Source organism: Serinus canaria, chromosome 1A (genome assembly GCF_022539315.1).
Source record: "Serinus canaria isolate serCan28SL12 chromosome 1A, serCan2020, whole genome shotgun sequence".
NCBI classification, from domain to species: Eukaryota; Metazoa; Chordata; class Aves; order Passeriformes; family Fringillidae; genus Serinus; species Serinus canaria.
In genome coordinates, this window is record NC_066314.1 from 40,146,663 (window position 1) to 40,173,324 (window position 26,662).

General features: G+C 32.9%; 1 protein-coding gene across 1 annotated transcript in view; it reads left to right on the top strand.

Annotated features, from left to right (window-relative positions):
- The window catches only part of LRRIQ1 (leucine rich repeats and IQ motif containing 1), a 101,267-nt gene that overhangs the window by 70,730 nt on the left and 3,875 nt on the right, over window positions 1-26,662 (top strand). Inside the window, exons 24-26 of the mRNA XM_050970114.1 lie at window positions 11,974-12,080; window positions 13,616-13,676; window positions 18,424-18,544. Coding sequence (XP_050826071.1) covers window positions 11,974-12,080; window positions 13,616-13,676; window positions 18,424-18,544 — 289 coding nt within the window. The remainder of the gene's footprint in view (window positions 1-11,973; window positions 12,081-13,615; window positions 13,677-18,423; window positions 18,545-26,662) is intronic.

Consider the following 26,662-nt stretch of genomic DNA (forward strand, 5'->3'; position numbering starts at 1 on the left):
AGCAATTTCTGGAAATCGATAGGTTTGTGCTAGTTTGAGGTATTCACTGCAGATATTTTATCTGGCTTGTGAGTAAAAAAGGTAGAAATACTGAATTTTGCAGTTATATATTTTTTCTCATATTGGTAAGAAAAGCTGCATTTCGCGTCAATATTTTTGAATGCAATTTTGTTTACATGAAATTCTGGAATTGTTCTCTCTTTTCAGGTTTATTGTCAGGTTCCCAATCCAACATGGTTGTAACTTCATAAATTAGCACATTCTTAGAATGTTGTAGATAACCCAGTCCAGACAATGAGATAAAGAAATCCAAGTACCCAGACAAAAAAAACTTCATTTTCATATTCATCATTAAACAAGTACATTATGAATAACTGTATTTTTTAACGGTTTCTAGTTGCACATTGAGCATCAGGCTTATGAAGACCCTGTGGAAAGACATTTCTCTAAAACACATGCATGTTTTTTATTTTCTGATAAGAAGCAAGCTCAGCAGTTTTCACTTTATGAAGAGACCAGTGAAATCTCTCGTGAAAGATAGAATGCAACTTTTAAAATGAGGAATTTAAACTCTGCTGTGTATTTGTGAGTTAAATTTACTGAGTATTTGCTTTAGTACCTGATGTGTATTTTGTAATTGAGAAATAAGCAGTGAATGTAAAAAGAAAGGAAGCTATGTGCCAGTGAGCCAGAAAGTTCTGATTTAACCTACCAATGACCTGGCTTTGTTTGTTCAGATGACAGTTCTAAAAGTGTGCAGAGAATATTCCCTTTTAATACAGTTATTTGCCGCGAGCCGTGACCCCGCTGCCTGTCGGGGAGCAGGTCTGAATTGGCCCTTTCTCTGATATCGTGACATTGCTTCTGTTGCCTCGATTGTGACCTCTGATTGCATGATACCCCTGAGAGTTCCATTTAATAAGCGTGACTCCTGACTCTTAGCCAGGTCTGCCTTCTTAGGTTTTGTCAGACTCTACTTGTAGTCTGGTCTGCATATGCTAAAACACTGCCTAGGCTGTCATCATACTGTGTGAGTTGTGTGCACTGTATTCAAGGTTCCCTTTCAAATGTCTTTCGCTTATTGCAAATGCAAAGGTTTAGAAAGTCTTTCTTGTAATAAATTTTAGAAGTTGTTTCTTTCACGTGTATGGCTGCTTGGGATTTTTGGGTTTTATACCTTTGTACAGATAGTTGCTACTCTTTCACTGAATTAGTAAGCATGTGTGTTAGCCATGCATCATATTAATTTCTTTCTTCTAATTTTTATTTCCCATATGAGAGTGTTGTATGTTTTTATGACTTCCCATTCAATATGTTTGTTCAATATAGAAATATTAGGGGCAAATCCCTTTTTCTCATTGTATCATTAGTACAGTCACACAACAAGGCAGTACTGATAAGCACCCAGAGCACTGTAAGGTGTAGTGACCCAGGAGCAGTCAGGTGAAAGCTGAAGAATCTGTTTGGAATCCAGGAGAAGGTGAGTAGAATTAAGACATTTTAAATACCATTGAAAATAAGTTATCTTGGGTTTAGTGGTGATTTTGCTATATCATTGCATTCTTTTCTCCTGTTTTCCTCCTCTTCTAGCCAGAATGCTGAGGAAGAGTCTGTTCTGGGACCTGGATGCCTTGAGGGTGCTGATGCTATTCAGATATTTCTCCAGTTTTAGTGCTGCTTGGTGCATTCACTGAACCAGAATATGGAGAAGTTTAAAGATTGAAAGAAAGTTTCAAGAACTGTGGTACAAGTTACAGACAAGTTTCTGTATTTACTTACATGCATTTTCTGTATTCTCATTGCAGATATGTACCCATTTTTCTAGCCTCTGTATCAGTACCATAACTTAGTGCTTCTAAAAAAATTATCATTTCAGAAGAGCAGAAAAATCTTGCTGAACAAAATAATGCTTTGAGCTTACTTTTGTAGTTACATTAATTTTTTTCTGTAAATATTACCATGTAATACTTCTTTATTTCTTCAAGTGCTTTAAAGAATTCTGTTAACCTTTTCAAACAGATTAATTTTTATTAAAATTGTTTATTTTTTATGAAAACTATATTAGGATCTTTCTTATAAAACAAGAAACTGGGTTTTTTCTTCTTCCACTCAAACTTGACAATGAAATTCTATTCCTTCTTTCTGACAGTGACTGTTTACAATGAAGTAAAATCAAGTAAAATCTTGGTCTGGCCAGGTTGGTTGGCTTTTTGGTTTTTTTGGGGGGTTTATTTTGTTTTGGTTTTTTTTTGTTGTTGTTGTTTTTTTTATTGGTACACAAATTCTATTGTAAGATTATGTAATTTTTATAACTCAATTTAGTCTCTAAGGTTTTAAAAGTCGTAATATAATCATCCCTTTCCTTCTTCTGGAGTAAATAGTGTAAGATTAGCTTCTAAATTTCCTTAATCTTAAGTGAGAGTTTCCCTACCTAATTGAAATTTATGGGATTTCACTCCTCTCTGGATCAGAGCTTAATGCTCTGTAAATTCCTGTGCTCTTGGCAGGAGATTAGATCATCAGCTGCAAACAAGCAAAGTTACAAGAGGACAACTATTTTAACCTGTTGGTAGACAACTGGTAAAACAAATTACACTTTTAAATTAATTAGTTATGGCTGTTTTAAAAGCTATTGCAAATATAAACAGAATGCATATGAGTCAGCTTCACCTATTTGGAATCATCATGATATTTAGGTTGTTCCCTCCTTTTCAAACAATTTTATATATATGTATATAGAAATACATGTGTAAAGACAGTGAGTAGGACAGTTTGGTAGCAAGTTTAGATGAAAAGTTTAGTAAAAAGAAACTAATTTAAACACACCTACAATAAGCATAAACTGTTTAAACTCAAGATTAGGGACAGTTAAATTATATTCACAAATAAACCTGGGGGGTTTGTGTTCATCTTCCCACTAAAAAAGAATTTGAATAAAGTTCTAAACAAATTTCTGTAAAAGAACAGAAGGAGTCAGATCTAATTAATTCCTTTTTCAACTGATTTGTTCATTCAGTAGGTAAATCATTCAAACCTTCTCTGCCTGGATAGAGAAAACCTCTGCCATTGTAACTATAACTGATTCAAAATCAATAAAAGGTCGGTTCCATACCTGGGGATATGTGCTGATTACTCTATAATTATATACAATGTTTTGATTCTTGTTTGTTTTCATGTGTTTGCATTTAATTAATGAAGAAATCTATACAAATACTAAGCTCTTTGAGACATATGTATTGAGAATTAACCTGGGGCAACTCATAGGCAAGTTGTGGTTTTCTTTTGCTTTTTTTGCCTGACCTTCTTTACAAATGGAAGGTTTTTTTGGGTTTTTTGATCAACCTACAAGATGCTGGAATTTCATATTGTTTATTGTCTTCCATGATGTATCAACCAATTAAATATAACTCAATAAGAACAATTAGTACTTTTCTGTCTATATTTATTTATAGACACTCAGAAGTTTAATGTTCATGGTTGTTTTTAAGCTGGATATAAATATATATGAATTACACACAATTGGGGATTACCTAATTTTAGACGTAGAGTCTTAAGAAAAAGAATAGACTGAGTCTGAGACTTTTTTTCCATTTAATTCAATGAACATTAAATCAAGTCTTGTTTACAATGTTTGGCATAATGATAGGCCTGATCTTCAATGTTACCTCTTGGTTTTGCTGTGAAGTAAACTAAACAGCAGCCTTGCATTCAGTTTAGACTTTGTGTGTGTATTTGACAATGGAGAATAGTTCTGCTGTTACACTTTACTGCACTGACAGAGCTGTGAATTCTTGTCACACTATGTTCATCGAATACCAATAGGTATTTCAAGTCAGCATCAGAAACTGAGCTAGAAATAATTCTGCTCAAACAAAACAAAACCCTTTTAAATTGAAAAATATATAGTATTTTGATCCATCATCATATATATTAAGTATATGATAGAGATAGAATGGATAATCACTTCAGAGGCATTCATAACTAAACTACATATTGACATTAGCACAATAATTTCATTATTTCACTTGCAGTGTTACTCTGCAGTAAGCACCAGTCATGCATGGTACTTCAGCACATCATGTGTGTTGATGAGCATGAGTTCTTAAAACAAGTTCTATTATTCAGAAAGCTTTCTAGGAAAAATGTGTATTCTCAAGAGTAAAAATAATAAAGACTTGTTTAAAATGAAAATTCTGAAGCTATGACTTGAAATTACATGTTTTAATTATTCATAGACTGTATGAGACAGTTATTAATGTGGTATAAGTCAGCATTACTGACTAAATTCCTGCTGCTCCAGAGTACTGACAGTTTTTTTGTTCCTTTTAATACTTGGCATATGTATCTTCTTGACACATAGAAGCCTCCAGTTTTTATTTTAAACAAAAATTTTTTTGGGTTTGAATTTTTCAGTTGCTTTCTTGTACTTTTGATATCTTCACTACAAACAAAACCTACCCTAATGGTTGTCACACTCAATAAAATTGATTGTATTGTGTAGGTTTTGCCCTCTTTATAGTGAACAACGTAGTAGTTAGACCTCCTGCATTCTTACAAAATGTTCCTTTGTACTTGTTAGTTTGAGAATTCCTTTGAAAGCTCTTATGTCTTAAATAATTTTACTTGGTTTATTAAATTTAGAGAAAGATATTCCTCTGGTTTGGACTACATATAAAGTGATATCTCTTCTTGCTTGGAAATACCATTTCATCACTGAGCAACTAAACACTTGTGCTGAAGTTCTTGATTGCTTCTGTCATTTAATTTTAAGAAGTGGGAATGGATAGAAATAAAATCTATCAAAATATTTTGTAAAAAAGGGCATTTTATGTTATGGATCTCTTCTTTTTCTCCTCAACAGTAAAAAATCCTCTATTCAGTAGAACATCCATCATTTGGGGGTTTATTAATTCCCAAAGTTAATGAGAAAAACTAGACATAGGGTGTTTACTAGGCAGATTTGAAATTTCAGACAAGAAACTATGTGAGAGTATAGGCACTAAGGATAAACAAAATGGGCTCAATCCACCTCCATCTTATTTATACCTTCCATTTACTGATGGATAACTAAGCATTGAAATGCTGAACATGCTATTTCCAGATTTTTTTACCCCTCTTGATTTCTTTGGTTCTTCAAGAGCCTTGACTATCCAAAGAACTCTTGGTAACTCCTGGCTGTGCTCCAGATTCACTTCTCAGCAGTGCTGTTGATGAAATTTGCCTGTGCAGCGTGGCTGAAGTGGGTACTGTATAGGCTACCTAACACTGTGCTCATGGGGGACTACACAAAAGAATAATGTGCAATTATGGTATAGCTCTGTAAAGTCTTTCATGTTCTTTTTGAGTTTGTAAATGCCTGAGTGCATCCTGAAGCATGCTGATTGCAGGTAGTTTACATCAGCAACTCTTCTCTTTCTCTGCATGTGGCTGGCATATCACTTCTGCAGTTTCTTCATTTTTGGTTTTGGTTTTGGCAGGGATATTTTGGGGGTTTTTTAAGAACCAGCTCAATTTTTCAAATATAAAGCAATTCCATATTCAACCAGTCATAAATTAGCAAAAAAATTTGAAATGAACAGTTGCTTGTAAGGCAGCTTCCTGTACAGACCAGGTGAAATAGTTTTTTAGTTTTATACATCAGTGCAGAAAAGTGTCATAGGCCTTAGGAAATATCACAATGTGAAACTGATGTTTGTTATGAAGAAAATTATAAAAGATAAGTAAGAAATTGTATTTAATGTAAATGGAGGAGTACAGGAAGTGATAACAACCCAAAAAAGTTGCAAGGGTTGGTCAAATTGGAAGGAACAGTGTTTAATGTCTTGCTGTCAGTACTAGGAAAATGAGCCTTATGAAGCAATTCAAGTGGAAATGTACCATGTTACAAGAAGAGGAAAAGACTTGAGGATTTTAATATAGAGTGGTAGTTTGCAATTATTTTTATGATCAGAGGGTTGCAATAGAAGAAGTTAATCAGGAGATCCTGGAAGAAATTCTTTGATATTGCTGGAATATGAATAGAGAGAAATAACTTTAATGTTTTAAAAGTAGGCCATTGAGGATGAAATAAGACTTAGATTTGCCTCAATGTGGGAAAAAGAAAATGTTGAATTTAAACAGTAAGCTAGGACAGATAAATAATAGTGGTGTATTCTGCAGAGGAAGGAACAAGTAGCAAAACAGAAAATGAGGGGAAGGTACAAGTATGAAATCCTATTTTCCTTGAATTCAGAAGCTGAAATTTGTACTTTTTCAGTGATGTAGGAATCTCATCTAAAAGATTCAGCTTTTGCATAATCTAATAATAAGACATCAAAGAGAGAACACAGTCTGAAATGTGATAACTGCTGAAATAGCATTAACTTGTTGGGGAAGACATTAGAGAAGAAAAGGAGGTTTGTAGATCAAATAGTAATATAGTAAGCCTTGTTTTTAGTTTGAAAAAATGCAAAATACCTGGAAAAAAGAGAAAAAAGGGCCAAAGTTTTAGGAAAAAAAAATGCTCTTTTTAATTTTTTTTCAGTAGCTGCTTTTATAATTTTTGAAAGACATTTTGTACATTGATCAGCACTCCCATGTTCAAAACTCCTTATTGATTGGTGATTGATAAAGTATATGATAAAACCTTTTTAAGCATAAAAAATTATGTAGGTCATAACTTGAGGTAGTATTCTTGTGATACAGTCCTATTTCATATTTTATTCAGCTGTGAACTCAGACACTACTATAAATATTTTCATTTCGTTCATTCTGGTCCTAGAGTTGGAAGTCGATATAGTCAGAAGTCTCTCAGATGAAAGAATATCTTCTAAAAGTACCTACTATATCAAAAGAAAATGTTTTTAAGGTAGAAGTGTATGTACCCCATTATCTGAAAATTCCAGCCCTGAGCTGTAGATAAACACCTGGGAATGCTCTAAGTTTCAGTAAGAACTCTGTACCAATTTCTGCCACACAATGTTGCCAACTGTCTGGAAGTCACATATGTATTTCCACCATTAATAAATATAGTCACAGAATACCTGTAAACATGCTAAAGACCACTCTAAATACCATTATTTTTCCAGAACAATTTGGGGCCTGTTGTGATTGCTGTGTCATGGATGGCAATATTTAGGGACTCCTGACAAAGTGCACTTCTGACAAATATTTAAAGTTCTCTGTAGGAAAAAAAAAAGTCCTATCATTTCTCTTACATTTTAGTAATTTTAGTATACAAGTGGATTTTGGGGGTGAAGGGCAGTGGGGGTTGTAATTTTTTAATTATTGTGGTTATTCTGTCTGTTTCCAAATACTCTGCTTTTTTGCCTTTATAGCAGGAACAACTCGTGTTATTCTTACTTTCTGTTCTGTGTGTATTATATAGACTGTGTCAGAAATAAGGCATTTTTGTTGTTGTAACATGTAAAAAATGAGATTAAAAATTTGGATTTTAGATTTTGGATTTCAAAGTAATTTATAAATGTGCAATACACACATTATATAACTGTATAGAAGACAGTCAAAATTATAAATCCTCACAGGGTAGATAATTTTCATTCTCAATTAATTTTTTTTTTTTAGATTTTTGTGCATTCGTACATATACTTACACACATTTGCCCTCATATTATAGATTTCTGACCAGTAATTTATGCCACAATACTGACAGAGAAGAAAAATGTAATAAAATAATAGCATAGGCAATAATTGTATACCCAAGTTCAACTACTTAATTCCTTTATTTAGAACACCAATTCCAGAATACATATTGAGAAAATTAACTCTTGTCACAGATTATTTTATTAAGGGAGGAAAACTTTTAGTATGCTGAAGAATTTCCAAGCCCTTCTTTCACATTGTAGGTCTTAGGTTTCTTAGTCTTTTATTTGTATTGTACTCCCTGTGGAGCAAGGTTTGAAGTGATTTAAATCACCTTCTAAACACCAGATTTGAAAGATTCAATACAGTGCAAGCTTCTCCATAGATTTATCAAGAAGCATGACTTATTAAAGTTCAACCTTTTATCTTCCCATCATCAACAAATAGATTTGGTAAAAAATTCCTGTGTTGAATCAGGTTCTTTAGCATCCTTTTGCATATGAATCCATGAAGAGTGGGATAAATGTCATTTACAACAACCAGGATTGGTGTTTTCCAGGCACAGAACTTGAGTTCACCCTGAATGCAGACATTGTGTAACCATCCTCCTTCCTTTTGTGTGCTGGCTTGTTAGCAACACTTGTCCTGCCACAGGGGAACTTGGGTTTCAAGTACCCCTTGTCCTGATGAGATTTGAATCTCCAGCTTCCACATGCCAAGCTGTTTCCTTGGCTGAGGACACAAGATCCATATATCTTGGAGGAAAGAAAGAAAACTGACTCCATGTAAAATTTAGGGCACTTCAGCTGAAGTAGTTCATAGATTCTTTGCCCTTCTCCTTTAGTTCACTTAACGGATTACCCAGAGAGAGTCTTAATTTAAAGCACATAATAGCATCCATTTTTTAAACAGAATGTGAGTTGTCCTGTCTCACAGCACACTCAGCAAACAGATTTGATTGATGTAGGATGACATTTTTCTGGATATCAAAGTTCAGGTTCTTACAGGTTTGCATGTGGATTTGGTGACCCAGAAAAGAATTTGTTGCTTTCCTGTAATTTGCAGTTCCAAAGGTATTTCAGGTGCCAGGGCTTTTCTAAGCTCTCCCTATTTAGATGCTCAGATTTTGTAGGAAATTGCCAGTAGGTGGCCCTGACTGCTGCATTGTATCTGGCCTAAGTGCACAGTATCTGTGTGGATGATTATTTGCCAACACCTAAAAATCATTACTGTATTAATGCCAAGTGTAAGACAATTCCAATTTAAATTATTAACATGTGTGTCATGTAAAAAAAAAAAAGAAAAAGGTCAAAAAGATTGAAGTCTTAGAGCGATAATCTAATGAGGGTATGATACTTTAAATACTTCTGAAATTAATTTGGGGTTTGATGCCTTCTTTGATGTATTTCTATTTTCTTTGATAGTCTTAGAGTTGTCTGCATATAACAATTAAAGATTATGGGTCTGATCCATTTCAAAGATGCAGAAAGCTTAAAGCTCTTTGGAACTTCTATGAGTGTTAATGCTTCTGCAAAATCAGGTCCAGGTTTTAAAAAACACATAGCCCTAATTTAGGAAAGCTACAGAGCAAATGCATGTTAATGATACTGCTCCACATGATGTTGATAAGGGGAATAGAAAAGTGATAATGCAGTGTTTTAATTCATAACATAGATTTGGTTTTTGGTAAGAATTTAAAAGCTAGATATTACTTTTAACAAGCAAGGATATGAAAGAAAATAGAATACATTTCTGCAAGATTATGAACAAATTATTCAAGATCATTTGCCCATTTGAGAAAAAAAAGCTATTAACACTAATACAAGCAAGAATATTCTGTCTAATAGCATATATAATTTTAAGGAAGAAAACTCTTGTTTGTACTTTTGCCTTGATGGCATTTTTGTTTCGGTTATGTTTCAATAATCAACATGAAAAAATAAAAGTAAATTAAAATAAAAGTCTATTAAATAAAAACTGTTGTGTTTCAAACATAATTAACCTGAAACTGCAACTAAGGAAAATTATTTAAAATAATTTTGGAAAATAAATTACCAAGTTAGAAGTATTTATGTTTTTTGTAAGCTTTATTATAGCTTATTGTATGTCCATCTTCTTTCAACCATTGCTGGCACACAGACTCAGACATGAGCTTCTAATACTGGTTTATCCCCTACATTGATTTCCCTTTTAATAGAGAAAAAGATAAAAACAATTTAGTGAATGCACAAATAATACAAATAATTTTAATTGCAAGACATCTTTATCCTTAGGAAGATAGCAACACTGGGCCAACTTTTCTGTAAATACAGATAAGAAAAAATTAAATATGTTTTCTTCAGAGATTATTCCTCATTGGAGAGCAAATGTGGAAGGTTTAATCTCCAGATGAAGTGCTCCTAAGAGGTCACTCAAAATGTGTCTTACTCTTGTTATAAATCAGCATCTGTCTTCAAATGAAGAGCTATAAGGATACCAGTGGACTTGGAACCTATAAATTTTCAAAATGGAAAGCTTAGATAACTGTGCTCCTGAAGTAGGAAGGCAATATCATAAATTTAGAAAAAAAATAAATAGTTCCCACTTTAATAAAGGAAGCTGATGAACAGTGTAATTATCAGTCTTTTAATATTTGGCACTGATTAAGTAATTCACTGCTTGACTTTTTTGGTCAGCCCTCACATGCTCATTTCCATAGATATAGTGACTGTCCATCCAAGATTTTAATTTTCTGTCTTTCTCAGGTGGTAAATGGGAGTTCTTTGCATCAACTAAGGATAGATTCTTCTGCCTAAGTTCTATTCTGTGAGTGACTAGCAAGACATGTATAACTTTATATTCTGGACCAGGACTTTGCCTTGAATACATTCAGCCTAAGGAATGGATTTGGTTTGAATAGAGACTCCCCATACTAAGACAAATAAACAGAAAACATTTGTATCTCAGACTATGAAATAAGCAGCTTTGATACTTTAACTTAGAGCTGAAATTTGAAAGCAGTGAGCTCACGGCAAAGCTAGGTAAAATGCCAATGAGGCAAAACCTGCATACTTTGCAGGGTATGCAAAGTAAATTATAAATCTTAAATTTTAATTTAAACTTTAATAATACTACATGTAATGTACCCAGTCCCTTGAAAGGTGAATTGGTGAATATCCTATAACTTCTGTTTATCATGTCAAAACATGAATGAAAAATATGACACTTCTGATGTCTCCGTCCCCACCCCTGCCATTCCTTTGGAGTTACTGGAGGTTAAATAATCCACAGTGAGCAAATGGTCTTGGTGTTAATGGGTCTTTGCTGGTTCAAGTGTTCCTGCTAAAACCTTCCAGTAGCTGCCATATTCACCTATCAGTGAGCAAAGAAGAATCTTTGAAAGAAAAACAAAAGGAATAATTAGCAGCAGGGATGATAATTCAGTGTTATCTGAAATGACATCAAAGAGGAAAAAAACCAAATGTTTGTACCAAATAAAAAAGGAAAAAAGTTTTCAAATGTCTCATGAAAGCCCTGAGTTGAAGGTGCTAAAAAGATTTAACCTATAAAGTTTATGTATGAGGATAGAAAATAATTATTCTAATCCATGAATTTTGCCCTGCAACAGTGATGGCTCCTCTGTGCGCTCTTCCAATTCTGGCAGCCTCTTCCTGATCCTCCTTTCTATGTCTGTTATTCAGCAGAATGGTCCAAAAACTGAAGGATCTCCAGAACTGTACATCTTTTTGTTTTTCCCGTAATGTCACGGTTTTATTTTCTATCTTTAGATGTCTTTTGTGATCCAAAAGTTGGTAGTAATTTCTGAAAAATAATATCATAGATGCAATTGTTTTGGGATCCAAATCAGAAATTGTCATTAAAATGTCTTAAACATCTTAATAGATCACATTAGTAAAAGACAGATAAGAGTAATAAGATTGCCATGTGTCGACTCTAGCATATAATGGTGATTTGTTTTTTTAATCTTATGGATTGCTAAGTAGAATTGTAAGTATAAATGATTGCATACTTTAATTATGGAGGTAGCACAATAAGCAACATTCATGGCAGCTGTGAACAAGCAGTTTATGTATAATATATACTTCTATATGAATTTCATAACAAAGGATAGATTTATTTCCCAAGAAAATAAATTTATTCAGAAGGCTGATATCACATCCCAAAAGAGAAAACAAACCATAAAATTAAAACTAATATGAAAGTATTTCTTAAATATAGCTGAAGAGATTTTAAATAGTTGAACTCTGCATGAAAATGAAGTAATTTCCTTTTTTCTTTTCCAAGAAGCCAGAGGTTCTAAGTTTATCTAGGAAATCTTAAATAAAATGTATTTTAAAATAATGGTGAAAGACAGGAGTATCTCTCTTCCTCCCCAGGTAAAAAAATTTCTCAGCTGGATGCTACTTTAGATGAGAAATTACAGAGAAAAGACTTCACATACCAATGGCTTCATGAGCAGCTTTTGGATTATGAAGGAGCCAGTTCCAGAAATACGAAGGGGTGAGGTCATCGCCTTTAAATTAGATTTTTTTTATTTTAAATTTGTCTTGTAAAGTGAAACCTAAGTTAATGGTTCTAAAACAAATATGACTTTGCAGCTAGCAGACAGTACAGTATATTTCCAGGTCCCAAATATGGCACCCTTTAGAGCTGTATAGATACTTCTTCCACATTGAAATTGAAATTATAAAATGTTTAGAATCTTTTCATAAATAACTACTTAGATTTACTTCAGCAATGCAGTGGGATTTAGGCTGAAAAGAGTGTAGGAAAAAGAGCTTATTCATCATTTATTTTATAATGCCATTGATATATATTATGGTTTTATGTAATTAAATCAACTGTAACATTAGCTGCATTGTTAGATTTGATTAAGAAAGTAAAAAAATACTTTTTTTAGCTAAAGAGTGTGTATTTATATTTTGTCTTCAAAGCATAAACCCACCATTTGCATCTTTCTACTACACTGTACTAAAATGTTGTAAACATGTTCCTTCTGTGTTCAGTTTTGGTTATTAAACAGGTAAAATGTCAATAGCATTAAGGGAAAGGTTCATATTGCCTAAACTAACATGAAGACATAGGAAGTGTATTTTGGTCATAAATTCAATATAAGGCATTAGTTATCTTAATGAAGTCATTAGTAGACACAATGCCAAGCATCTCTAAGAAAACCAAACAAGGTGTCAGTAGGCAAGCAATGGGTTTAGTATATAAATTTTATCATTATTTTCATTAAAAATGTATTTATAATTAAATGGGCTGCAAATTTTTCTGTCCTCTGCAGAAAAATATGCCATGTATCCTGCTTGTGTCAGTGATTGTAGAAACTATATGGAAATCATGCTCCTTAGGAAATACTTATCTGGCTTTGCAGAAATATTTATCTTTTAGTCATGATCCATATTGGAGAAATACTCTAAGTGTTTGTTTAAGATCATTTCCATTACTTTTAAATTGTATGAAAACACTGGAATATAACAGGTAATAATGATTGAAAGTAAGAAGACACAGAAATTTATAAAACAATTTTCCTAAATATTCTTGTGCTACCTCTGCAGGTGTATGCTCTACCCTAGTACTTGTCCTGACTTTTTTAAGGATCATGATATAACTTTTTAATGTGCCAGAAGTTCAACTGATGTCCATTCAAACTTCATTGGTAGACAATTTGGAACAGCTCATCTATTTATTCAGCTGAAAACAATTTTATTCTTACAAAAAGTAATATGAAAACTGGCTTTTCTATAATTTATGTCAACACATACAAAAAGTCACACTGGTTAGAATAGTTTAACTTAATATTCTATCCTTTGAATAAACAATTGTTTATTATTTTTTAAATCAAGTACAAAAAATTAATAGTAATTGCTCTGATACTTTATCAGTAAAAATTAATTTCCCTGATACATTATAATCACGGAATTATTTAAAATAATTTAGCAGGATTGTTTCCTGGAAAGGATCTGTGCAGGTATTTTAGTGAGCCCAGTACAGTAAGAGTTCCTGAAATTTCTATTCTACATTTTTCCCAGCTGTCGTTTTTTGCCTGAGTTAGATCCTGCGATATGTGACAACAGACAAGTACAGCTTGTGGTAAGAATTTGTTTCTTTGTGGGATTTTGCAAAATTTTCAAGTATTTCCAATCTGCACCTGGTGTAAAAAAAGGAGAATTTTTTGATTAATATAATTCAGTAGTGTTATCTCTGTTTGGCAGTCGAGATCTGATGGACCTTCTGGTGGAGATCAGAAGAAAATATTTTAGCACAAAACCCCATGTAGGTGCTTTGGGTTCCAGCTTCATGATCTGACACTGAGTTTAAGACATCAAATGCTACTGTGTGTTTTTTAAAGCTTCTAAATCTGCATTTTCAAAAAAAGTTGAAAAAGATTAAATAGAAAATGTATGTGCTTGTAAATTAAACAACTTAAATATTCTCAAATACTGTATATAACATACCTAAGTCATTCTAATATGCTTTCAATTTCATTTATTGAACTACAGTAAGTTGGAATTGTATATTAATATGCTGACATTATTGAAAACATTCAATGAAGTCAGACTTATTCCTACAATTTCTTTTTTTTATATTTCTTTAGATCTCAAAATGTCCTGTGCTCTTTTCATGATTCACTCTTTTTGCAGCATTTTTAAAAATTGGATTTTCTGAAACAGGTAGTCATGTAAGATGGCAGGAGGGGAAATATGAGCAATTTAACAATTTGAAGATTTACAAAATTGAGAGACTGTGTCAGAAGTACCCAAAAGTTCCTTTAATAGCAAACAGTTGTGATGCCTCCAGGCCAATGCATACTCACTCTATTTCTATATATATAGGCTTTACATTTTAATGCCATTTTAGCAATATTATTGATGAAAGTTTGTGCAGAGTAAAAAATGGGGCAAAATTTTAGAAGCTAAGCAGAATTAGTATTTTATACTCATATAAATGATGTAAAATATTGCATAAAAAGTATTTACAGTTAGATTATGTGTTATTATATGCCTCATTTTGTTCCCTTATCAATCTTGCCCCTATTTAGCCTCTTCCTTCTTTAGCTTCACAACCTATGCAATTTGCATGTTTTGGAAATGATTCCATAAACTCTCTTAAAATTCACCTCTGAAAATAATGATTTTAAGCCTTACATGTTGCTATTACTGTTTCCTTTAAGACAGATTTTGTGAAATATTTTTCTCTGGCAAATGTGTCCAATTTTTCGGTTCTTCTAAATTTAAAGGGCTGAAATCATGAACCGACCGACTGTTGCAGGGTTTGATAGGCGGAGTCTAAAACAGTAATTTAAGCAAATCATAATTTAATAATGTTATCTAAATTACATATTATGTAATTATTGGTAAGCATATGTGCACATAGGTAGATTGTATGTTATTTACTCTAAGTGGTTCTGTCCACAAAACACTGCTGCAATCCCACAATAGTATTATGTGGTGTGTCCACATAACTGGCAAAGTTATGGAATTGTCACAGCCTGTGCCACATAATAACATGGCTGTTCCACATGAATGAAATGCAGAGAAAAATGCAATAGAGGGTTCAAAAAATAGAAAATGGAATAAAATATATCTCTAATGCAGAAAGCAGTACTATACAGGCAGTGAAATAATGATGTGGTTTGGACACACAGATGGCTGGAGAATTTTGGTTTTAAAATTTATATGAGTTCTCTCTTAAAGGTTGAAATGTGAACATGCTCCTACTGCTTTGGCACAGTAGCTTACTTAAAAGCTATGAAATCATGATAAAAATCAAGTTAACAGCTCCAATCATTTTCAAAAAAAAAGTTCTTGTAAACTGAAAGAAAATGGAAAAAATATATTAAAAGCAAAGAGAGAGAGAGGAAGCATTAGAAGAGGAAAGCATTCCTGGGCATTTCCAGTAGTTTATCCCTATGCCATATGATCGATCATGAAGTTTTCAGATGTGCTAGACAATCCCTGCTTTTTTTGTGTTCCATGAACCTGCATTCTGAAAGTTTCATATAAAGTTTTCTAAATTATATTTGTGGACATTCCAGTAATTTAAGACTTTCTTTTTCATGGATAAGAAATTGAATTTCAGTGGTTGCATATAAACAATAAAGTCTTCTTGCTGGGGGTTATTGCTTTGTAGTAACTTTATTATGTTAATCTTGGTAATTTTGATTATTTTTCTCCCTAGTAATACCATTGAAGTGCTTAGGAAGGCATGCTGACTTACAGTTTAAATTATTTTAAATTAACATGATTTTGTGGAATAGCCAGTTGGATAGACTTCCTGATTCTTCTTGTATGAAGTTTAAGTTACCTACAGGGTTAACCCCTTCACTCTTGATCAGTATCTCCATTCATTTATATATAACTTGAATTCAAAAGCACCTTTTATCTCTGAAGGTGACAGAACTTCTTGATAATTTTACCTAGAAATAGACAAATATACAGATGCCAAGCTGTGTTCAAGGCAAAGACTTCTCCTGACTGATATTAATTTTCAATTAATTAATAAGAAAGGTTAGTGGTAAAAAAAAAATGGCAGAAACTCTGAAGAGCTAACTATGGTTATCACTACAGATGGAAGTCTAATACTACAGTCTGCAAAAAACTGTGCCAGTATCTTAAATTTCTTCCAAATTCTGTTTCTAAATCAAAAACAAAAAAGGGAATATTTGAATTAGCTTCAGAGGACTTTCAGTCAGCTTCTTTAAAAAGCCAAATTAAATTCGCTCCAGTGATTATTACAACTTTAACTATTAGTCTGACTGCAGTTGGGTGAAAACACTTACATGTATTTGAAATAAAATAACAAATATTTTACATCAGAGATCAAGATAGCCCTAGTAAAATCTAGCATGTAATCCTGAATATTGTTGTTTACAAGATGATAAAGTCTTCATTTCTGTGATGGTAGGGAGAATACCATGGAAAGGCTAGCTGTATAAAATTTGTGGCCTCATGGCCACAAGTCTTTGGGAACTGGGACATTAAAAAGACTTTTGTTGTGTGTTGAAACAGGTTAGATAGAAACAAGAATGATCACTTCCATTGGTTTGAATCTCTCTGAGCATCACAATCATTGCATTATTTCTACTAATGAAAGATTAAAAGCTTTCAGTTTAAAGATTTTGAATGTAGGAAGCTCTCACAAGCTTAAAGCAACTGTAAATATCAAGGTCAATAAAACAGAAACAATTGGTAGGATAAAACATTTATTTTTCAAAGTTTCTTGGCACTGCCATGGAAAAGAAAATAAAATACTGATGTTAACAGCAATAACAAAGACTAGCTGTGCAAAACAAAACTTTAAATTCCTCTTCATTAAACATATAAAAGGTAAGCATCAGAAAACAAGGGATAAACTTTCTGTGCAGACACAAAGAGAATGCGATCACTAAGGAAGAGTGTAAAATCTCTGTATCTTTGGAGGTTTTGGTTTGCAAATGCATGGACTTTTTAATGAATTTTACATTAAACAGTGACTGAGTAAAGACAAGGAAATGAAACAGGTCTCCATTTCATCTGAGTTCTCTAAGTTAGACTGGACTACAAAGCCTGTCTGCATTGGTGCAGTGCTGCTTTTGGTACAGTGAGGTAGTTTGAACAGGAAGTCTGGAAATCGTCTCCTCCAGAATGGCCTGCAACTTCACAGTAACAGCACTTTCCTGAGAAAAAGGGAGCTGTGGGCTTTGTGCCCCTGAGGAAAGAGTTGAGACCCAGTCTCTCAATACCTGCTTGAGCAGTCTTGCTACTAAAAGTTTCGTGACATTGCCACTAGCAGAGCCTTTTCCTTTCCTGTAGTTTGCTTTGGAATTTGTTGTTAAACAAGAAATACCCAGTTAGACACCGAGTTCTGAAGGACACCTAGCTCTTCAGCCCAGAGAGAGGAACAACTGAATCTGCTTTTCTGGACTTCACTTCTGAAGGTCCAAAGTCTAGAGAAGTAAATCCTTATGTTCAGTACTTCCAGTTGACCTACTCAGGAATGCTGGGAATTTTGTAGACTGCTCATCAGCAGTGTCTGATTTTTCCCCATCATTGTTACTGGCCCTCAGTATCTTACTATTGTTAGAGGCTGCTTTTGTGGCTGAATAGCTTTTCATTTAATTCTTCAGTAAATGTGAAGTTGTTTCTGCAAAAATAAAAGTCTGCAGTTTGCAGTGGATGGTATCTTCCAGGTCGCTTTTTAAACTTTGCCCTACATGTTCCTAAAACAGCATTGCTAAAATGAAACAAAATTTTCATTTTTCTTTTGTCATATTTTTGTGCAGGTAACATGCCACATGTCAAAACATACCACCACTGGATGTCAGAAGTTTATAATTAATATAATACTCTTGCCTAAAGTATAATTAAAATGCTGTCTGATGGTTATGGTTAATTAGCAAAACCCTTAAAGATTAAATTACTTACTGGGCCCATGACTGATTGAAGTGATACGTGTCCTGGATAAAGCATAAATATTGCAGGAAATAATCCAATATGACATCTCTGACATTCAACTATAGCTTAAATTATAGACTGGTCAGTAAATGATCTTAAGCTGTTTAAGGTTTCATCAGCCCTCTGCGAGATTGATTTTCTTCAAAATTACTGTACTAAAATGTTTTCTTTTGTTGTTGCATTGACTCAGATCACAAACCACAATTTTAAGATCGGCTCTTATTTACAAAAATGCTTTGACATAGTGCATTTGTTCAGCCTAGGCAACAAAAAAGGATTGTGGTATCATTTTGAAGAAGGTTGTTTGACAGACCCTGTTTGTTTATTTGGAGTAATGTGAGCTACATTCAGAAAATGTTATATTTTGTTTCATGATTGTGTACATTCTCTCCCACTGCTTCCAGGCAAGCTCTGTAAGCAGAGAAGACATGGATTTAGACCTTGTTTCCATAGCCAGTGGAAGTGCTTTGACTGAGAACAGAGAAAAAAATAAGCCGCCACACAGACACTCAGCAAGATCCTCAAGTAAGTTATGGTTCTTTTCAATATCAGTATTAAAGATCACTTTAAAATGCTAGGTAGAACTGAGCATGCTTGGAATCCTTAATAACACACACTGCTGATCTTTCTGTTTCTTTTGTATCTAAAGCCTTTTCATACATTTACTACAGTTCAGTTTAAAAATGGTAGTGTCAATAGACTTTCCTCTTGTGATTTCAATGGGAAGTTCCCTGTGATGTGTTGTGGGCCTTCTCATGGCTGAGTCCTGAGAAGATTTTCTTTTCCCTTAAGTATGAAAAAGATTTGTTTTTCATATTCCTCTTATTTTATTTCCAAAAAAGCTTTGAAAAATGCATGTTTTGTTACCTGAGAACCAGAACACATATCACAAATCAAGGCACAGATTTCTGTCCTGTTGATTACCACTCATGCAGTAGTTTATGATCCCACTGAACTTATTATAGCTCAGTATTAGAGGAGCCTTTTAAAGCCTTAGGTTTTTACCACTCTAATACCATAGAAGGTAACAAAAGAATCTATAAATAGAAAAAAAAATTCTTGAATGTCATAAAATTATAGAATTTTAAGTTTCATGTCTTATTTTGTATAATATAACTGAAGAACTGTTAATATATTTCTGATTATATGACATACTCTATTTTTCTATTTGTGTACAATGTTTTTTTCAAATAAATAAAAACATAAACCCCCAAAAGCACATTACAGAAAATTTAAGCTGTATTAAATAACTTATCAAAATTCCTAAAATTTTTTAAGTAGTGGAATTTCTTGAAATGTTGTCAAAATAGTAATCAGGTATTTAATATAATTTATATATATAAATTGATGAGTTTACTTTTTGATTGTTTTCATATATGCTGAATTTCTACTTTCAATAAAAAAGAATTAGTATTCAAGAAAAACATGTAAAAATACTTAAAATCTTTATTTTTCTGACATACTTTGTAAAGGCTTTAGAATGAAGATTTATTTACATTACTTCACCACAAGCAAAAAATATAGTGACTCAATATGTTTGTGCTTATTCATTTGTTCTCCATTCCTAAAATTAGATTACATAAAATTTATCATCATAGTCTAAGTTAATTGTACCAATGGAAAAAACCCCATAATTCTGTCTTTGTGCCTGTCATCTTAGAAAGAACAAATTGTGTCTTTAGTTTTCTTGTTTCTCACCATTGGCTAGTGATGAAGCCACACCATTTAAATTAGATGAGATTCCTGACTGCTAAGATCCTGAATTTAGAGGAGATAACTCTAAACTACTGATGTCAATGACAAAATTATCATTGTATTCATGTATCCAGAATAGAATGTGTCCATATCTTGAATAATCGAGTTAAATAGTCTACACTTCATTCATATTAGTGTATAATATAAAAATATTTTTACTTCTTTTAATTATTCTTTTAACTGTTGTTTAGACTGTAACCTATATTGTAACTCCATCCAAAAATAAATTAATATGAACTCTTTCAACATGTAGAACTTGCCTGTGTGGATCTTGGGAACAGGTTTTTCTCTGGAAAATAAAAAAGTGCCATTGCATTATACCTTCCAGAAGGAGAGATTAGGAAAGGAGCAGGAAGGAACAACCAACTGGCAAAGTCATAAATGTGAGGGAGCAGGGGTGGAGAGACAGAGAGTTTATAATATCTGCTAATATAGGCATACTTTCAAAAAATACATCTACTACACCACACCTACATATTCATTCTTATTTCAGTCGTCCAGGAGCTAAGGAAAAAAAGTTTAGGTCTTATGTCCTTTTAAATATGTCTCTGCACATGTGTCTTTATAAATATTATCACCCTGGATTTTAGAAATTAGACAGTGATGATACCTTCAGTTGTGTCACTTATGATCTATAAAACCAAACATTACTGTCACCTTTTTACAGTTCAGATGCAGTATAGAAACTCATTTATTACATTATTTCTCTTTGCCAAACACTGCTGCTTTTCAATGACCAGAATAAATCATTAGCCCCATGATATCTTTAATCTAAAAACATGATGAATTTGCCTTTGCTGAGAATGTATTTATTATAGAATGCTTTCTTGTTCTATAGTCCCTCTTGGTTTTTCCTTCTGAAATATTAAATGAAGATGCCTAAGAACTGTTTCAGTGATTTAGTAGGTGTGTTCCCTTGGAGTTAACCTGCAGTTGTATTAGAGTATTATAAACATGCTGTGACCTTAGAGGTGCTGTCATTTCAATAAATTTTAAATTAAGTTCTGTTATCATTTTTTCAGAAGATCTCAACCTCAAGGATTTGACAAGCTTTACTAATAAAATATTACAGACTTCACTTTCCAACATGCATAGTTGTGCCTGTTCCTCATAATTCAATTATTGTTAAGAATCAAGAGCAGTTATTTGGGAGTATCATACAAGTTCCTTATGTATAACTTGTTATTAAGAAATTGTAGCAATAAATTGTTGAGATCTTTCAGGCTGAAAAGTAAAGTCTAGAAATACAAAATAATGGATTCTTAAATATATTTACTAAAAAATCCTGCTCAAATTCATGTGATACTAAAATAAAATACCTTTTATAGGTATTTTATTTAGAGGGAAATGTATGAATTATCATGTCTTTGTTAAGATAAAATATACTACACTTCAAAGTTATTATCTTTTAATTCACAGGGGATTTTAGAAAAGCTAAGTCAAGATTTTAAGAAATATTTTGTGAACTCCCCAACTTTTATGTTCTTTCTATAGATCTTTTTTTCCAAAGGCAGGTCTTGAATTCTGAATTAAAGCGTTTTTAGTTTTTTAAAAGCAAAATTTCCTATTTTTTCTAAAAAATTGGATGGGATAGATTAATTCTAAGCTAATTTAATTCTGTTCCTTGACAAAGCTAAATTAATTAGGTAATAAAAGGAATGCTTTTAACATAGTATATCTCAGGTAATGAAAGCATTTGTTTACGTAAAAGTATTTGATTTGCTTCCCTGTTACATGTTCAAAGGGGAAGCTAACTGTTCATTAAATTGACCAAATGTATAAAAAAGTGAATAACCTAGAGAAAGAGTAGCCTTTGTTCAGCTGGAGTAAGTAGTTATCTGTCTAATTTAGGACTTTGCTTCTGTTAATGACCACTACATTACAATGTAAGAACATGCTTTTATTATGTTCCAGAAGGAATGTAATATTCCTTCATAGGTATTGCTTTGTGCTCCCTAGTAAATTTTTTTTTTCTTTTCTATTTCTTGAGGTTATCTTTTGGGGTGGGGCTGGTTGGGGGGCAGGGAGTCTGACCACTCTTTATAATTTTAATTAACTCCATAAGCATTGGTGTAAATTCCTAGTTGTATTTTTTGGCTTAATTCTTTCCTGAACACTAGCACTGTATCAGCATTAAGTTGCAACATGGGCATAGAAATATTTTGCAAGAATTAGAGGATAAGCATTTTCTGTGCCTAGCTAGAAAGTATGGGGTTTTGCATATCCTAATATCCAGTTTGTGAGTAGGCTATGATGATCAACTGCCTTCTATCATCCTAATCTGTTTCTGACCAAGCAATGCTGGACATATAGATAAGTCTCCTAAATATTTTATATTGTCTAATAGTCATCACAATTTTATGGGTTTTTTTTCTCTGCAAGTCTAAACTTTATTTTCATTATATTTGCCTTGGGAACTGCAATCTCCTGACCAAAATTTGAAAGTGAAATGCAATGAGAGCTGTGCCTCTAACTTTTATTTTAAATACTGCCCAGAATTCTTAATACTTCTCTTCCCTGAGTTTGAGCTTTTCAAGAAGCCCCTGATATCAGTAAAACTGTTTTCCAGGAAAACAAATGAAATAACTTTAAACCTGAACCTTGTCATTCCTTTATTATGCTTAATTCAAAAAATGGACCCATGTATATCTCCACTAAAAAACATTTATCAATTCTAGTTTTCCAGTAAATTCACACTTTGTATTCTGCTAGTCAGTGGAAATAAATTAATGTAGTTTAATTATGCCTTTCTTACAGTGAAAAGTCTGCCAACTCAGAAAAAAGCACAGTAGCTTTTATTTCACTTCCTTTTTAAATCTTACTAAAATCTTTTTGCTCTTGACAGAACCTCCACCTTGATTGTTTTTGCCTCCCTTTCTTTCATGAGAATTCTTAGAAACCCTTCAACTTTGTTATAAGCAGTGTATGGTACAGCTTCACATAAAAAACTTCCTGCTTTCCTATTCCTTTCTTCTTAGCATCACTATTGTCTATATATTCCAGTTCAAGGACTGCTGTCTTTCATTTAGGATTTGTAAACTCTCTCTGTGTAACAAGCATCTCGTTTTTAAGCTCTCTGTGAATTTGCTCATATTTACCAAGGGGTTTCTTGTGCATATCTGTTTCTTTCTTGTGCATTTTTCTCTGTATTGGTTGACTATCAACATATACCTAATCTTTTTGAACAGACTACAGAATCACATCTTAAAAGATGCTGCTTAATTGACTTTGAGGTTGCATATTAAAAAAATTACCTAAATGCAGATTTTAAAGGCATGTAGAACTTGCTTTCATTGAATTTAGCAGGCTAGGGAGAAAAAATAGTACAAGATCTCATGTAATTTCATCATCTGTGCTTCCAATTATGAAAATAATTCAAGAACAGATACACAGAGGCCCATTTAAATTTTAAGTGCTTAATTTTACCAGCCTCATACTCTTCTTCTGGGGTTTGGGAGTTCTTCAGTGTGGATTTTTTTGAAGAGAAACTAGCTTAAAAAAATAAATCCATTTTGAGACATTCATTTAGATATCCACTTAGAACCATGGAACCATTAGATCAACAATAAGGATTTCTGTCCTATGGTTTGAGTAAATAATAACAGTTTCATGTTTCCTTTGCTGTGGGATGTTTGTTAAGGAGATTCAAAAATATTTCTCAAGTCAGTTCACTGAAAGGCTCAGTAATTTATGTTTGGCTACTTCACAATATCGTTGCACTGGATGATAAAGATGTGTCAAAAGATCTTTTCCGAGGCACTCTTTCTTTCCTTGCTTTTTCCTTCTAATTTGTCTCTTTTTCATTGATGTTTTGTCCACAGCTGTGCTCTGTAATCCTTTCTTTTACTGTGAATGGTTCTTGTTTCTCTCCTCCAAGTTATTGCAGCCTAAGCTTCCTCTCCCATTCACTCTTCTCTCTCACATATGCCATCAAGTCTTCTGTTTGTTTCTACAGATCCTGGTCTGATTACTTTTTCCCCTCACTCTCTGTTTCTTTTTGAATCCAGATTATGCCTGACAGTATTCCTCATATTCAATCATCTTCTAGTTAAGACTTCCTCCAAGTATGGACTGGTTTACTGTACTGTTTAGGTAGATCTTAAGTCCAGTCTCTTAATGTACTTATTCTTTGTGTTCTTTCTTATTATTACCTGTATTTTTACTTCTTTTAATTATGTTAATTCTGAAAGTTAGGAACCATCTAGTTCCTAACCCAGAACTAGAACCCCATAATCCATCTTCTTTATTGTACACAGTTTCCCTTTGCCAATTCACAGTTTTCTTCTTCTCCATGTTTTTCTCCCTGCTCTGTGTCAGTCCCTTTGTCAAGTCATTCCAGTCTCTTGTGCCACCTGTGCCAGGGCATTATTTACCAAGTTAGCTTTAGCTCTCTCATCTTGATTCTGAGTCAGTCTCATTTCTCTCTCAGATTTTAATTGGAGCCCTTTGCCTCTTCTCTGTGTCTTCTTCCTGTAGGAGTTTTGATTGTTACCCTCTGCATGGTTCCTGTAGCTATTCTCCATCTGCCACAGGCAGCATGAAACGAGCAGGCTTTTAAGTTCCCTGACTTAGCACCATTCTCTTTAGGAACAGCCTTGCTTAGGTCCATGTAATATCATGGTAAAGCATGTTTCCATACTGACTGGTATTTTAGTGACTCTAGCCCAAAAGATCAATAACTCCTTCTCTGATCCTGGAAACACTTCAATTCATATAAACTTGATCCAAGCATGGGCATATCCTAAAAGGAAGGCTCTGTTGTTTGGTAGATTTTCTGCAAAGCACAGCATAAATATTTTACATATTTTCTCTTAGAAGTGACCAACCTTTTAGAAAGTTTCAGGCAGACACTCAATTTCATCCTAAATAGTCAAAATTGGGGAAATAGATCAGGAGCTGAAACATAAAATAAATATTGAGCTTTAATAAGCAGTGGTGCTGAAAGTCTTTTTTGTAGTTTGAAAAGAGTTATATTTTACAGGAATGTATTTGGAGCACTATGTTTATAATGTTTATTTTAATTGTGTGGAACACTAATTAATAAATTAATAATTTGTAATATATTCTTTTACATTGTTATTTCTTTCAACTCCATGTGACATTTTAGAGTTCAGATTATTCAAGTATGTAATTGTCAGCATGATCTAGTTAGAAGAGCATCAATCTTTGATTAACAAAGACATTTAAGTTCATTGTTTCTATAAAATTTTAAAACCAGACTCTAGTCCTATTAGCATGAAGTCATGAAGATTCACAAACAAAATTCACCATTTACTTTAAAAAAAATCATGAGTATAGTCTTTCTTCAAATCTCCATATAAAAAGAGGATATATCTTTACATATCATGCAGTATTTCATATAAATGGATCCCCAGACTTGTCAATGCTATTTAAATACTATCTTAAAATTAAGAAATATAATGTAAAACTACAGCACAATAACTATTTTTATGCAAGCAATGCAACTAAAAAAAAAATCCAACTTTAAGATAGCTATAAGTAACATCATTAAAAAGTTAACCTTTCTGATACTGTGGCATTTACCTTTTTCACAGACCTGCTGAACCTACCTTCTTTCCAGAGCTAAAATTGATGTAAATGCTTTGCTGCTGAGGATTCGTTCTGGTCACTTTCATTAAAATGTTGAGGTTTTTTTTTCTCCATGCCTTCTTATGCTGTATTTGCTTTTAAGTAATACAATATGGTAAGGACTTTGGAATAAATTATATCTCCAGACATACAATGTTAGGTGGATTGATAAATGTCCTATGACGTCTACCATGCATCATAAAATTTCTATCATAACCCTTTTAACAAAGCTTTTCTTCTTGGACACCAAGAATTTCATTCAAAGCATTTTACATATTGCATTACTTATCAAAACAGTGGATATGTAAACCTTGACATTTGTTAAAAGACCCAGGCTTTAACAAAAAAAAGACCAGAACAAATTGATAGCAGAAAACAGATTAAACAACCAAAAAGTGACTGCTTGGAAATAGAAGCATGTGACATTATTCCAAGACAAGCTTTCAGCACATACTCAAAATAGGTTTTTGCTATATACAGGCATCTGAATGTCTCTCAGACTGTACTGGAGCTTCTTATATTAAGCTGTTACAAGTAAATGAATGTACAGTAAATAAGTGTTAGAGCCTGTCTTCCAAAGCCTGCTTTAGTCTAGCAGAAATTAAATTGCTTTTCTTGGCTAAGATTTCTTCCCACATCAGTCGGTATTAGAATAACCATGTACCCTGTTAAATTATACTTAATATACTTGCCAGGTTCTATTTAATTCTAGTACAAATAATAGTAATAATAATAATAATAATAGTTTTTGTCAAAAATATCTGTCCTGTTTATAGTAGACCCAATGTAATTGTTCCAATCTACATTTAGTAAACATGTTAGTTTACATTCAATATGTACACCTAATTCTATTTAGTGAAGATACTAAATTTGGTATCTTGAGATGCTGTGAATCTTTCTGTTGTTGCCTTTGGGCAAGGCCCACTACAAATAAACTGAAGAAACATAACATGAACTAAAAGTATGGTGATTATGCTTACAATTACTCATAAATCACAAAGGCACATACCAAGGTGTGGATTTATGCATAATAATGAAATATATGGCTCTTTATAGCAAAATATGACTCTGTCATATAGGTCACCTTTATTTTACCAGTTAAGCAATTATGATAGCAGTAATGTGATTCACTCACATGCTAATATTCTCTAATTAACTCACAAACAAAACCATTCATTGTCAGAATACGTTGCAGTTTAGGGGAAAATAGAGATAGTGCAAATCCAAGCATGCTCTAAAACTGTTCACATCATTAGTAATGCTGTAATAGAAATATTTAAGGTCCCTCAATAAAACCCC